At 49.3% G+C, this 13748-nt stretch overlaps 1 protein-coding gene across 3 annotated transcripts in view; it reads right to left on the bottom strand.

The window, feature by feature from the left end:
• The window catches only part of smurf1 (SMAD specific E3 ubiquitin protein ligase 1), a gene marked incomplete at its 5' end in the record, with an annotated part of 61831 nt that overhangs the window by 4483 nt on the left and 43600 nt on the right, over positions 1-13748 (bottom strand). The window contains 3 exon segments of one of the 3 annotated variants that reach the window (XM_045215950.1): positions 9586-9699; positions 12634-12718; positions 13159-13360. In XM_045215950.1, the coding sequence (XP_045071885.1) occupies positions 9600-9699; positions 12634-12718; positions 13159-13360 (387 nt within the window). 3 annotated transcript variants of the gene reach the window in all.

Genomic DNA, 13748 nt, shown 5'->3' with positions numbered 1-13748 from the left:
GAGGGTTAACCTAGGGGTAGGGTTAATAAGGGGTCTGAGGAGAGGAGAGGAGAGGGTTAACCTAGGGGTAGGGTTAATAAGGGGTCTGAGGAGAGGAGAGGGGGTTAACCTAGGGGTAGGGTTAATAAGGGGGTCTGAGAAGAGGAGAGAGAGGGTTAACCTAGGGGTAGGGTTAATACGGGGTCAGAGAAGAGGAGAGGGAGAGGGTTAACCTAGGGTTAAGGTTAATAAGGGGTCTGAGGAGAGGAGAGAGAGGAGTTAACCTAGGGTAGGGTTAATAAGGGGTCTGAGGAGAGGAGAGGAGAGGGTTAACCTAGGGGTAGGGTTAATAAGGGGTCTGAGAAGAGGAGAGGAGAGGGTTAACCTAGGGATAGGGTTAATAAGGGGTCTGAGGAGAGGAGAGGGAAGAGGGTTAACCTAGGGGTAGGGTTAATAAGGGGTCTGAGAAGAGGAGAGGAGAGGAGAGGTTAACCTAGGGGTAGGGTTAATAAGGGGTCTGAGAAGAGGAGAGGAGAGGGTTAACCTAGGGTAGGGTTAATAAGGGGTCTGAGGAGAGGGAGAGGGTTAACCTAGGGGTAGGGTTAATAAGGGGTCTGAGAAGAGGAGAGGAGAGGAGAGGGTTAACCTAGGGTTAGGGTTAATAAGGGGTCTGAGGAGAGGAGAGGAGAGGGTTAACCTAGGGGTAGGGTTAATAAGGGGTCTGAGGAGAGGAGAGGAGAGGGTTAACCTAGGGGTAGGGTTAATAAGGGGTCTGAGAAGAGGAGAGGAGAGGGTTAACCTAGGGTAGGGTTAATAAGGGGTCTGAGGAGAGGAGAGGGTTAACCTAGGGATAGGGTTAATAAGGGGTCTGAGGAGAGGAGAGGAGAGGGTTAACCTAGGGGTAGGGTTAATAGAGGTTAATTAAGGGGTCTGAGAAGAGGAGAGGAGAAGGGTTAACCTAGGGGTAGGGTTAATAAGGGGTCTGAGAAGAGGAGAGAGAGGAGAGGGTTAACCAAGGGGTAGGGTTAATAAGGGGTCTGAGGAGAGGAGAGGAGAGGGTTAACCTAGGGGTAGGGTTAATAAGGGGTCTGAGGAGAGGAGAGGGTTAACCTAGGGGTAGGGTTAATAAGGGGTCTGAGAAGAGGAGAGGAGAGGAGAGGGTTAACCTAGGGTTAGGGTTAATAAGGGGGTCTGAGAAGAGGAGAGGAGAGGGTTAACCTAGGGGGTAGGGTTAATAAGGGGTCTGAGGAGAGGAGAGGAGAGGAGAGGGTTAACCTAGGGGTAGGGTTAATAAGGGGTCTGAGAAGAGGAGAGGAGAGGAGAGGGTTAACCTAGGGGTAGGGTTAATAAGGGGTCTGAGAAGAGGAGAGGAGAGGGTTAACCTAGGGTTAGGGTTAATAAGGGGTCTGAGAAGAGGAGAGGAGAGGGTTAACCTAGGGGTAGGGTTAATAAGGGGTCTGAGGAGAGGAGAGGAGAGAGAGGGTTAACCTAGGGTAGGGTTAATAAGGGGTCTGAGAAGAGAGAGAGGGTTAACCTAGGGTTAGGGTTAATAAGGGGTCTGAGGAGAGGAGAGGAGAGGGTTAACCTAGGGTAGGGTTAATAAGGGGTCTGAGGAGAGGAGAGAGAGGGTTAACCTAGGGGTAGGGTTAATAAGGGGTCTGAGAAGAGGAGAGAGAGAGGGTTAACCTAGGGGTAGGGTTAATAAGGGGTCTGAGAAGAGGAGAGAGGAGAGGGTTAACCTAGGGTTAGGGTTAATAAGGGGTCTGAGAGAGGAGAGGAGAGGGTTAACCTAGGGGTAGGGTTAATAAGGGGTCTGAGAAGAGGAGGAGAGGAGAGGGTTAACCTAGGGGTAGGGTTAATAAGGGGTCTGAGAAGAGGAGAGGAGAGGGTTAACCTAGGGGTAGGGTTAATAAGGGGTCTGAGAAGAGGAGAGGAGAGGAGAGGGTTAACCTAGGGGTAGGGTTAATAAGGGGTCTGAGGAGAGGAGAGGAGAGGGTTAACCTAGGGTAGGGTTAATAAGGGGGTCTGAGAAGAGGAGAGGAGAGGAGAGGGTTAACCTAGGGTTAGGGTTAATAAGGGGGTCTGAGAAGAGGAGAGGAGAGGGTTAACCTAGGGGTAGGGTTAATAAGGGGTCTGAGGAGAGGAGAGGAGAGGAGAGGGTTAACCTAGGGGTAGGGTTAATAAGGGGTCTGAGAAGAGGAGAGGAGAGGGTTAACCTAGGGTTAGGGTTAATAAGGGGTCTGAGAAGAGGAGAGGAGAGGGTTAACCTAGGGTAGGGTTAATAAGGGGTCTGAGAAGAGGAGAGGAGAGGGTTAACCTAGGGGTAGGGTTAATAAGGGGTCTGAGGAGAGAGAGAGAGGAGAGGGTTAACCTAGGGGTAGGGTTAATAAGGGGTCTGAGAAGAGGAGAGAGAGGGTTAACCTAGGGGTAGGGTTAATAAGGGGTCTGAGGAGAGGAGAGGAGAGGGTTAACCTAGGGGTAGGGTTAATAAGGGGTCTGAGGAGAGGAGAGGAGAGGAGAGGGTTAACCTAGGGGTAGGGTTAATAAGGGGTCTGAGAAGAGGAGAGGAGAGGGTTAACCTAGGGGTAGGGTTAATAAGGGGTCTGAGAAGAGGAGAGGAGAGGGTTAACCTAGGGTTAGGGTTAATAAGGGGTCTGAGAAGAGGAGAGGAGAGGGTTAACCTAGGGGTAGGGTTAATAAGGGGTCTGAGAAGAGGAGAGGAGAGGAGAGGGTTAACCTAGGGGTAGGGTTAATAAGGGGTCTGAGGAGAGGAGAGGAGAGGGTTAACCTAGGGGTAGGGGTTAATAAGGGGTCTGAGGAGAGGAGAGGAGAGGGTTAACCTAGGGGTAGGGTTAATAAGGGGTCTGAGAAGAGGAGAGGAGAGGGTTAACCTAGGGTTAAGGTTAATAAGGGGTCTGAGAAGAGGAGAGAAGGTTAACCTAGGGTAGGGTTAATAAGGGGTCTGAGAAGAGGAGAGAGAGGAGAGGGTTAACCTAGGGTAGGGTTAATAAGGGGGTCTGAGAGAGAGGAGAGGAGAGGGTTAACCTAGGGGTAGGGTTAATAAGGGGTCTGAGAAGAGGGAGAGGTTAACCTAGGGATAGGGTTAATAAGGGGTCTGAGGAGAGGAGAGGAGAGGGTTAACCTAGGGGTAGGGTTAATAAGGGGTCTGAGGAGAGAGGAGAGGAGAGGGTTAACCTAGGGGTAGGGTTAATAAGGGGTCTGAGGAGAGGAGAGGAGAGGGTTAACCTAGGGGTAGGGTTAATAAGGGGTCTGAGGAGAGGAGAGGAGAGGAGAGGGTTAACCTAGGGTTAGGGTTAATAAGGGGTCTGAGGAGAGGAGAGGAGAGGGTTAACCTAGGGGTAGGGTTAATAAGGGGTCTGAGGAGAGGAGAGAGAGGTTAACCTAGGGGTAGGGTTAATAAGGGGTCTGAGGAGAGGAGAGGAGAGGTTAACCTAGGGGTAGGGTTAATAAGGGGTCTGAGAAGAGGAGAGGAGAGGGTTAACCTAGGGGTAGGGTTAATAAGGGGTCTGAGAAGAGGAGAGGAGAGGGTTAACCTAGGGGTAGGGTTAATAAGGGGTCTGAGAAGAGGAGAGGAGAGGTTAACCTAGGGGTAGGGTTAATAAGGGGTCTGAGGAGAGAGAGGAGAGGGTTAACCTAGGGGTAGGGTTAATAAGGGGTCTGAGAAGAGGAGAGGAGAGAGGGTTAACCTAGGGTAGGGTTAATAAGGGGTCTGAGAAGAGGAGAGGAGAGGGTTAACCTAGGGGTAGGGTTAATAAGGGGTCTGAGAAGAGAGGAGAGGGTTAACCTAGGGTAGGGTTAATAAGGGGTCTGAGAAGAGGAGAGGAGAGGGTTAACCTAGGGGTAGGGTTAATAAGGGGTCTGAGAAGAGGAGAGGAGAGGGTTAACCTAGGGGTAGGGTTAATAAGGGGTCTGAGAAGAGGAGAGGAGAGGAGAGGGTTAACCTAGGGGTAGGGTTAATAAGGGGTCTGAGAAGAGGAGAGGAGAGGAGAGGGTTAACCTAGGGGTAGGGTTAATAAGGGGTCTGAGAAGAGGAGAGGAGAGAGGGTTAACCTAGGGGTAGGGTTAATAAGGGGTCTGAGAGAGAGGAGAGGAGAGAGGGTTAACCTAGGGGTAGGGTTAATAAGGGGTCTGAGAAGAGGAGAGGAGAGGGTTAACCTAGGGGATAGGGTTAATAAGGGGTCTGAGGAGAGGGAGAGAGAGGGTTAACCTAGGGGTAGGGTTAATAAGGGGTCTGAGAAGAGGAGAGAGAGGAGAGGGTTAACCTAGGGTTAGGGTTAATAAGGGGTCTGAGGAGAGGAGAGGAGAGGGTTAACCTAGGGGTAGGGTTAATAAGGGGTCTGAGGAGAGGAGAGGAGAGGGTTAACCTAGGGGTAGGGTTAATAAGGGGTCTGAGAAGAGGAGAGGAGAGGAGAGGGTTAACCTAGGGTAGGGTTAATAAGGGGTCTGAGAAGAGGAGAGGAGAGGGTTAACCTAGGGGTAGGGTTAATAAGGGGTCTGAGAAGAGGAGAGGAGGGGAGAGGGTTAACCTAGGGGTAGGGTTAATAAGGGGTCTGAGGAGAGGAGAGGAGAGGGTTAACCTAGGGGTAGGGTTAATAAGGGGTCTGAGGAGAGGAGAGAGGAGAGGGTTAACCTAGGGGTAGGGTTAATAAGGGGTCTGAGGAGAGGAGAGGAGAGGGTTAACCTAGGGGTAGGGTTAATAAGGGGTCTGAGAAGAGGAGAGGAGAGGGTTAACCTAGGGGTAGGGTTAATAAGGGGTCTGAGGAGAGGAGAGGAGAGGGTTAACCTAGGGGTAGGGTTAATAAGGGGTCTGAGGAGAGAGAGGAGAGGGTTAACCTAGGGTTAGGGTTAATAAGGGGTCTGAGAAGAGGAGAGGAGAGGAGAGTTAACCTAGGGGTAGGGTTAATAAGGGGTCTGAGAGAAGAGAGAGAGAGGGTTAACCTAGGGTAGGGTTAATAAGGGGTCTGAGAAGAGGAGAGGAGAGGGTTAACCTAGGGTTAGGGTTAATAAGGGGTCTGAGGAGGAGAGGAGAGGAGAGGGTTAACCTAGGGTAGGGGTTAATAAGGGGTCTGAGGAGAGGAGAGGAGAGGGTTAACCTAGGGTTAGGGTTAATAAGGGGTCTGAGGAGAGGAGAGGAGAGGGTTAACCTAGGGGTAGGGTTAATAAGGGGTCTGAGAAGAGGAGAGGAGAGGGTTAACCTAGGGGTAGGGTTAATAAGGGGTCTGAGGAGAGGAGAGGGTTAACCTAGGGTTAGGGTTAATAAGGGGTCTGAGAAGAGGAGAGAGAGAGGGTTAACCTAGGGTAGGGTTAATAAGGGGTCTGAGAAGAGGAGAGGAGAGGAGAGGGTTAACCTAGGGGTAGGGTTAATAAGGGGTCTGAGGAGAGAGGAGAGGAGAGGGTTAACCTAGGGTAGGGTTAATAAGGTTAAGGGTCTGAGAAGAGGAGAGGAGAGGGTTAACCTAGGGTAGGGTTAATAAGGGGTCTGAGGAGAGGAGAGGGAGAGGGTTAACCTAGGGTAGGGTTAATAAGGGGTCTGAGAAGAGGAGAGGAGAGAGGGTTAACCTAGGGTAGGGGTTAATAAGGGGTCTGAGAGGAGAGGAGAGGAGAGGGTTAACCTAGGGGTAGGGTTAATAAGGGGTCTGAGAAGAGGAGAGGAGAGGGTTAACCTAGGGTAGGGTTAATAAGGGGTCTGAGGAGAGGAGAGGAGAGGGTTAACCTAGGGGTAGGGTTAATAAGGGGTCTGAGAGAGGAGAGGAGAGGGTTAACCTAGGGTAGGGTTAATAAGGGGTCTGAGAAGAGGAGAGGAGAGGGGTTAACCTAGGGTAGGGTTAATAAGGGGTCTGAGAAGAGAGAGGAGAGGAGAGGGTTAACCTAGGGGTAGGGTTAATAAGGGGTCTGAGAAGAGGAGAGGAGAGGGTTAACCTAGGGTGTAGGTTAATAAGGGGTCTGAGAAGAGGAGAGGAGAGGGTTAACCTAGGGTAGGGTTAATAAGGGGTCTGAGGAGAGGAGAGGAGAGGGGTTAACCTAGGGGTAGGGTTAATAAGGGGTCTGAGAAGAGGAGAGGAGAGGTAGGGTTAATAAGGGGTCTGAGAGAGAGAGAGAGGGTTAACCTAGGGTAGTTAAGGGGTCTGAGGAGAGGAGAGGAGAGGGTTAACCTAGGGTAGGGTTAATAAGGGTCTGAGGAGAGGAGAGGAGAGGGTTAACCTAGGGGTAGGGTTAATAAGGGGTCTGAGAAGAGGAGAGGAGAGGAGAGGGTTAACCTAGGGTTAGGGTTAATAAGGAGTCTGAGAAGAGGAGAGGAGAGGGTTAACCTAGGGGTAGGGTTAATAAGGGGTCTGAGAAGAGGAGAGGAGAGGGTTAACCTAGGGGTAGGGTTAATAAGGGGTCTGAGGAGAGGAGAGGAGAGGGTTAACCTAGGGGTAGGGGTTAATAAGGGGTCTGAGAGAGAAGAGAGAGGGAGAGGGTTAACCTAGGGGTAGGGTTAATAAGGGGTCTGAGAAGAGGAGAGGAGAGGGAGGTTAACCTAGGGTAGGGTTAATAAGGGGTCTGAGAAGAGGAGAGGAGAGGAGTTAACCTAGGGGTAGGGTTAATAAGGGGTCTGAGGAGAGGAGAGGAGAGGGTTAACCTAGGGGTAGGGTTAATAAGGGGTCTGAGGAGAGGAGAGGAGAGGAGAGGGTTAACCTAGGGGTAGGGTTAATAAGGGGTCTGAGGAGAGGAGAGGAGAGGGGTTAACCTAGGGGTAGGGTTAATAAGGGGTCTGAGAGAGAGGAGAGGAGAGGGTTAACCTAGGGGTAGGGTTAATAAGGGGTCTGAGAGGAGAGGAGAGGAGAGAGGGTTAACCTAGGGGTAGAGTTAATAAGGGGTCTGAGAAGAGGGAGGAGAGGAGAGGGTTAACCTAGGGGTAGGGTTAATAAGGGGTCTGAGAAGAGGAGAGAGGGAGAGGGTTAACCTAGGGGTAGGGTTAATAAGGGGTCTGAGAAGAGGAGAGAGAGAGAGGGTTAACCTAGGGGTAGGGTTAATAAGGGGTCTGAGAAGAGGAGAGGAGAGGAGAGGGTTAACCTAGGGGTAGGGTTAATAAGGGGTCTGAGAAGAGGAGAGGAGAGGGTTAACCTAGGGGTAGGGTTAATAAGGGGTCTGAGAAGAGGAGAGGAGAGGTTAACCTAGGGGTAGGGTTAATAAGGGGTCTGAGAAGAGGAGAGGAGAGGGTTAACCTAGGGGTAGGGGTTAATAAGGGGTCTGAGAGAGGAGAGGAGAGGGTTAACCTAGGGGTAGGGTTAATAAGGGGTCTGAGAAGAGGAGAGGAGAGGAGAGGGTTAACCTAGGGGTAGGGTTAATAAGGGGTCTGAGGAGAGGAGAGGAGAGGAGAGGGTTAACCTAGGGGTAGGGTTAATAAGGGGTCTGAGGAGAGGAGAGGAGAGGGTTAACCTAGGGGTAGGGTTAATAAGGGGTCTGAGGAGAGGAGAGGAGAGGGTTAACCTAGGGTAGGGTTAATAAGGGGTCTAGGAGAGAGGAGAGGAGAGGGTTAACCTAGGGGTAGGGTTAATAAGGGGTCTGAGAGGAGAGGAGAGGGTTAACCTAGGGGTAGGGTTAATAAGGGGTCTGAGAAGAGGAGAGGAGAGGGTTAACCTAGGGGTAGGGTTAATAAGGGGTCTGAGAAGAGGAGAGGAGAGGAGAGGGTTAACCTAGGGGTAGGGTTAATAAGGGGTCTGAGGAGAGGAGAGGAGAGAGAGGTTAACCTAGGGGTAGGGTTAATAAGGGGTCTGAGAAGAGGAGAGGAGAGGTTAACCTAGGGTAGGGTTAATAAGGGGTCTGAGAAGAGGAGAGAGGAGAGAGGGTTAACCTAGGGGTAGGGTTAATAAGGGGTCTGAGGAGAGGAGAGGAGAGGAGAGGGTTAACCTAGGGGTAGGGGTTAATAAGGGGTCTGAGGAGAGGAGAGAGAGGGTTAACCTAGGGGTAGGGTTAATAGGGGTCTGAGGAGAGGAGAGGAGGGGAGAGGGTTAACCTAGGGGTAGGGTTAATAAGGGGTCTGAGAAGAGGAGAGGAGAGGAGAGGGTTAACCTAGGGGTAGGGTTAATAAGGGGTCTGAGGAGAGGAGAGAGAGGAGAGGGTTAACCTAGGGGTAGGGTTAATAAGGGGGTCTGAGGAGAGAGAGAGAGGAGAGGGTTAACCTAGGGGTAGGGTTAATAAGGGGTCTGAGAAGAGGAGAGGAGAGAAGGGTTAACCTAGGGGTAGGGTTAATAAGGGGTCTGAGAAGAGGAGAGAGAGAGGGTTAACCTAGGGTTAGGGTTAATAAGGGGTCTGAGAAGAGGAGAGAGAGGAGAGGGTTAACCTAGGGGTAGGGTTAATAAGGGGTCTGAGAAGAGGAGAGGAGAGGGTTAACCTAGGGGTAGGGTTAATAAGGGGTCTGAGGAGAGGAGAGGAGAGGGTTAACCTAGGGGTAGGGTTAATAAGGGGTCTGAGGAGAGGAGAGGAGAGGGTTAACCTAGGGGTAGGGTTAATAAGGGGTCTGAGAAGAGGAGAGGAGAGGAGAGGGTTAACCTAGGGGTAGGGTTAATAAGGGGTCTGAGAAGAGGAGAGGAGAGGGTTAACCTAGGGGTAGGGTTAATAAGGGGTCTGAGGAGAGGAGAGGAGAGGAGAGGGTTAACCTAGGGGTAGGGTTAATAAGGGGTCTGAGAAGAGGAGAGGAGAAGGTTAACCTAGGGGTAGGGTTAATAAGGGGTCTGAGGAGAGGAGAGGAGGGGAGAGGGTTAACCTAGGGGTGGTTAAAAGGGGTCTGAGAAGAGAGGAGAGGGGTTAACCTAGGGGTAGGGTTAATAAGGGGTCTGAGAAGAGGAGAGGAGAGGAGAGGGTTAACCTAGGGGTAGGGTTAATAAGGGGTCTGAGAGAGAGAGGAGAGGGTACAGGGGAGGGTTAACCTAGGGGTCTGAGAAGAGGAGAGGAGAGGGTTAACCTAGGGGTAGGGTTAATAAGGGGTTAGTGTGTAGAGTGTAGCAGCAGGTCATCATCATCACAGTAAATAAATAACATAATAATCAGAGACAGACAGGCTCAATACCATTATACAGAGGAGCAGGTGGCACCCACACACACACACACACACACACACGCACGCACGCACGCACGCACCAACACACGCACAAACACACCCACGCACCCATGCACGCACACACACGCACGCACGCACCAATACACACACAACAGTGGTTAAACATGAAGCATGAACACTAATCAATCAATCTGCTTTCTGATTGGAGGATTTCAGCTCAGATCGTCTCTGATTGGCTTATTCTGTACAGAGACTGCGTGTGATTGGAGACAGAATCAAAGTCATTGGTTGTTCTGTAGACTGACATCATAGCTCGATAAAACTGAAGGTTAAAAATGTTTCTTCAAAACATCTGAAAAAACTCTCAAATACTGGAACTCATGACATCCCCGGATCATGCAACCATGGTGACAAACCCGGCTGTGACCCATGACGACAGTTCCCCTGGAGATCAGTCTGGTCGGGATGGGAGGGGCTAGGTGGTATTGTCCTGTGATTGGTCAATAGTAGTTCTGTAGGGGCGGGGTTATTGCAGGGTGACGTGTGTGTGTGTATATCACTCCACAGCGAAGCCACAAGTTTCCTCCACGGCCGTCAGCAGTTTCTCATAAAGTTTCTCGTACGACTCGTAGGGAGGGATATCTATTCTGTTAAAACTAAAGGAGAAGAAGGAGAGAGAGAGGAGAGAGAGAGAGGAGAGAGAGAGGGGGGAGAGAGGAGAGAGAGAGGAGAGAGGGGGAGAGAGACAGAGAGAGACACAGGGAGAGAGAGAGAGAAGAGAGAGAGAGAGAAGAGAGAGAGAGAGAAGAGAGAGAGACACAGAGAGAGAGAGAGACACAGAGAGAGAGAGACACAGAGAGAGAGAGACACAGAGAGAGAGAGACACAGAGAGAGAGAGAGAGAGGAGAGAGAGAGAGAGAGAGGAGAGAGAGACAGAGAGAGAGAGAGGAGAGACAGAGAGACACAGAGAGAGAGAGAGGAGAGAGAGAGAGGAGAGACAGAGAGAGAGAGGAGAGACAGAGAGAGAGAGAGAGAGAGAGAGAGAGAGAGAGAGAGAGAGAGAGAGAGAGAGAGAGAGAGAGAGAGAGAGAGAGAGAGAGAGAGATTAATATTCAGACAGTGATCAACAGTGCCTTCAGAAAGTATTCACACCCCTTGACCTTTTCCACATTTTGTTGTTACAGTCTGAATTTAAAATGGATTAAATGTAGATGTTGTGTCACTGGCCTACACACAATACCCCCAGAATGTCAAAGTGGAATTATGTTTTTAGAAATGTGTACAAATCAATAAAAAATGAAAAGCTGAAATGTCTTGAGTCAATAAGTATTAAACCCCTTTGTTATGGCAAGACTAAATAGGTTCAGGAGTAAAAATGTGCTTAACAAGTCACATAATAAATTGCATGGACTCACTCTGTGTGCAATAGTAGTGTTTAACATGATTTTTGAATGACTACCTCATCTCTGTACCCCACACATACAATTATCTGTAAGGTCCCTCGGTCACTCAGTGAATTTCAAACACAGATTCAACCATAAAGAGCAGGGAGGTTTTCCAGTGCCTCGCAAAGAAGGGCACCTATTGGTAGATGGGGTAAAAAAAAAAAGAAGACATTGAATATCCCTTTGAGCACGGTGAAGTTATTAATTACACTTTGGATGGTGTATCAATACACCCAGTCACTACAAAGATACAGGCGTCCTTCTTAACTCAGTTGCCGGAGAGGAAGGAAACCGCTCAGGGATTTCACCATGAGGCCAATGGTGACTTTAAAACAGGTAGAGAGTTTAATGGCTGTGATAAGAGAAACCTGAGGATGGATCAACAACATTGTAGTTACTCCACAATACTAACCTAAATGACAGAGTGAAAAGAAGGAAGCCTGTACAGAATAAAAATATTCCAAAACATGCATCTTGTTTGCAATAAGGCACTAAAGTAAAACTGCAAAAAATGTAGCAAAGAAATTAACTTTATGTCCTGAATACAAAGTGTTATGTTTGGGGCAAATCCAACACATCACATCACTGAGTACCACTCTCCATATTTTCAAGCATGGTGGTGGCTGCATCATGTTATGGGTATGCTTGTCATCGGCAAGGACTAGGAAGTTTTTCAGGATAAGAAGAAATGGAATGGAGCTAAGCTCAGGCAAATTCCTAGAGGAAAACCTGGTTCAGTCTGCTTCCCAACAGACGCTGGGAGCCAAATTCACCTTTCAGCAGGACAATAACCTAAAACACAAGGCCAAATATACACTGGAGTTTCTTACCAAGAAGACAGTGAATGTTCCTGAGTGGCCTGGTTACAGTTTTGACTTAAATCGGCTTGAAAATCTCTGGCAAGACCTGAAAATGCCAGTCTAGCAATGATCAACAACCAACTTGACAGAGCTTGAAGAATTTTAAAAAGAATAATGTGCAAAGTTCTTAGAGACCCAGAAAGACTCACAGCTGTAATCGCTGCCAAAGGTGATTCTAACATGTATTTACATTTTACATTGACATTTTAGTCATTTAGCAGACACTCTTATCCAGAGTGACTTACAGTTAGTGAGTGTATACATTATTTTTATTTATTTTTTCATACTGGCCCCCCGTGGGAAACGAACCCACAACCCTGGCGTTGGAAACGCCATGCTCTACCAACTGAGCTACATCCCCTGCCGGCCATTCCCTCCCCTACCCTGGACGACGCTGGGCCAATTGTGCGCCGCCCCATGGGTCTCCCGGTCGCGGCCGGCTACGAATACTTATGTAAAATGAGATATTTCTGTATTTCATTTTCAATACATTTGAATGGGCTATTGTGTGTAGAAGGGTGAGAGAAAAAATCTATTGAATCCATTTTGAATTCAGGCTGTAACACAACAACATGTGGAATAAGTCAAGGGGGTCTGAATCCTTTCTGAAGACACTGTATATCCATATGTCAGAGCTACATGTTAAAGCAGGGGCGTCAAACTCATTTTGCCCCGCGGGCCACATCCGTTTTTTTCATCGAGGTCTGGAGGGCCGCACTTCAAACTGATGATATTTCCTCGCTGTCAAAATGTAACAACAAAAAGCAGACAGAAAGATGCATCAAGTTCAGATAAAGCATGCGAGCGAGGAAAACAGCGGCCCTCTGTCTCAGCAGGTGGAGACCATGTATCGGACGCTGTATGGCATGTCATACTCTCAGCAGCAGGTGTAGACCATGGATCTGATGCTGTATGGCATGTCATACTCTCAGCAGCAGGTGGAGACCATGTATCTGATGCTGTATGGCATGTCATACTCTTTGATGGATGGGATGCTTTCTCCGGGAAGATAGTTTCAGCCAAGAGGAAGAGGCGAAGCCGTGGGCAGTATGTTTGACACCCCGGTGTTAAAGGCATGGTTCTTACCATGTGTTTGACACCCCGGTGTTAAAGGCCTGGTTCTTACCATGTGTTTGACACCCCGGTGTTAAAGGCCTGGTTCTTACCATGTGTTGACACCCCGGTGTTAAAGGCCTGGTTCTTACCATGTGTTTGACACCCCGGTGTTAAAGGCCTGGTTCTTACCATGTGTTTGACACCCCGGTGTTAAAGGCCTGGTTCTTACCATGTGTGTGCCTTGGGTAGGTTGTCTGTGTTGGCCTCTATCAGATGGATGGTGAACAGCCTTGGACCTGCTGACCCTGTAGAACCTTACACACACACATTCTAGTTATCACTGTTCTAGAACACACACACATTCTAGTTATCACTGTTCTAGAACACACACACATTCTAGTTATCACTGTTCTAGAACACACACACATTCTAGTTATCACTGTTCTAGAACACACTCACATTCTAGTTATCACTGTTCTAGAACACACATTCTAGTTATCACTGTTCTAGAACACACACACATTCTAGTTATCACTGTTCTAGAACACACACACATTCTAGTTATCACTGTTCTAGAACACACACACATTCTAGTTATCACTGTTCTAGAACACACTCACATTCTAGTTATCACTGTTCTTTGTTAATAGTGCATAATGCGGGGTGTGTGTGTGTGTGTGCGTGTGTGCGTGTGGTGTGTGGTGTGTGTGTGTGTGTGTGTGTGTGTGTGCGTGTGTGTGTGTGTGTGACCCACCCTGTAGGGCCTTGAATCCCTGTAGTGGAACTCTGGTGGAACCGGTAACAAACTGCAGTAACCGTCCTCTCCTCTCCTCAGTGAAGCTCTCTACAGCCTCCCAGAACCAGCGGACCACATTACTGTCTACAGCACAGTGCTTCAGACGGGTGTTGGACTTCCAATCTGGGAGGTCTATCTTCCCCAGACCTCCGATTATCAACTAGAGAGAGAGACAGGGGGAGAGAGAGAGTTAGACAGGCCTCCGATTATCAACTAGAGAGAGAGACAGGGGGAGAGAGAGAGTTAGACAGGCCTCCGATTATCAACTAGAGAGAGAGACAGGGGGAGAGCGTTAGACAGGCCTCCGATTATCAACTAGAGAGAGAGACAGGGGGAGAGAGTTAGACAGGCCTCCGATTATCAACTAGAGAGAGAGACAGGGGGAGAGAGTTAGACAGGCCTCCGATTATCAACTAGAGAGAGAGACAGGGGGAGAGAGAGTTAGACAGGCCTCCGATTATCAACTAGAGAGAGAGACAGGGGGAGAGAGAGTTAGACAGGCCTCCGATTATCAACTAGAGAGAGAGACAGGGGGAGAGAGAGCGTTA

This window comes from Coregonus clupeaformis, unplaced genomic scaffold (assembly GCF_020615455.1).
Source record: "Coregonus clupeaformis isolate EN_2021a unplaced genomic scaffold, ASM2061545v1 scaf0565, whole genome shotgun sequence".
NCBI classification, from domain to species: Eukaryota; Metazoa; Chordata; class Actinopteri; order Salmoniformes; family Salmonidae; genus Coregonus; species Coregonus clupeaformis.
The sequence above is the reverse complement of the archived record's forward strand: the minus strand, read 5'-3'. Positions and strand labels throughout refer to the sequence as shown.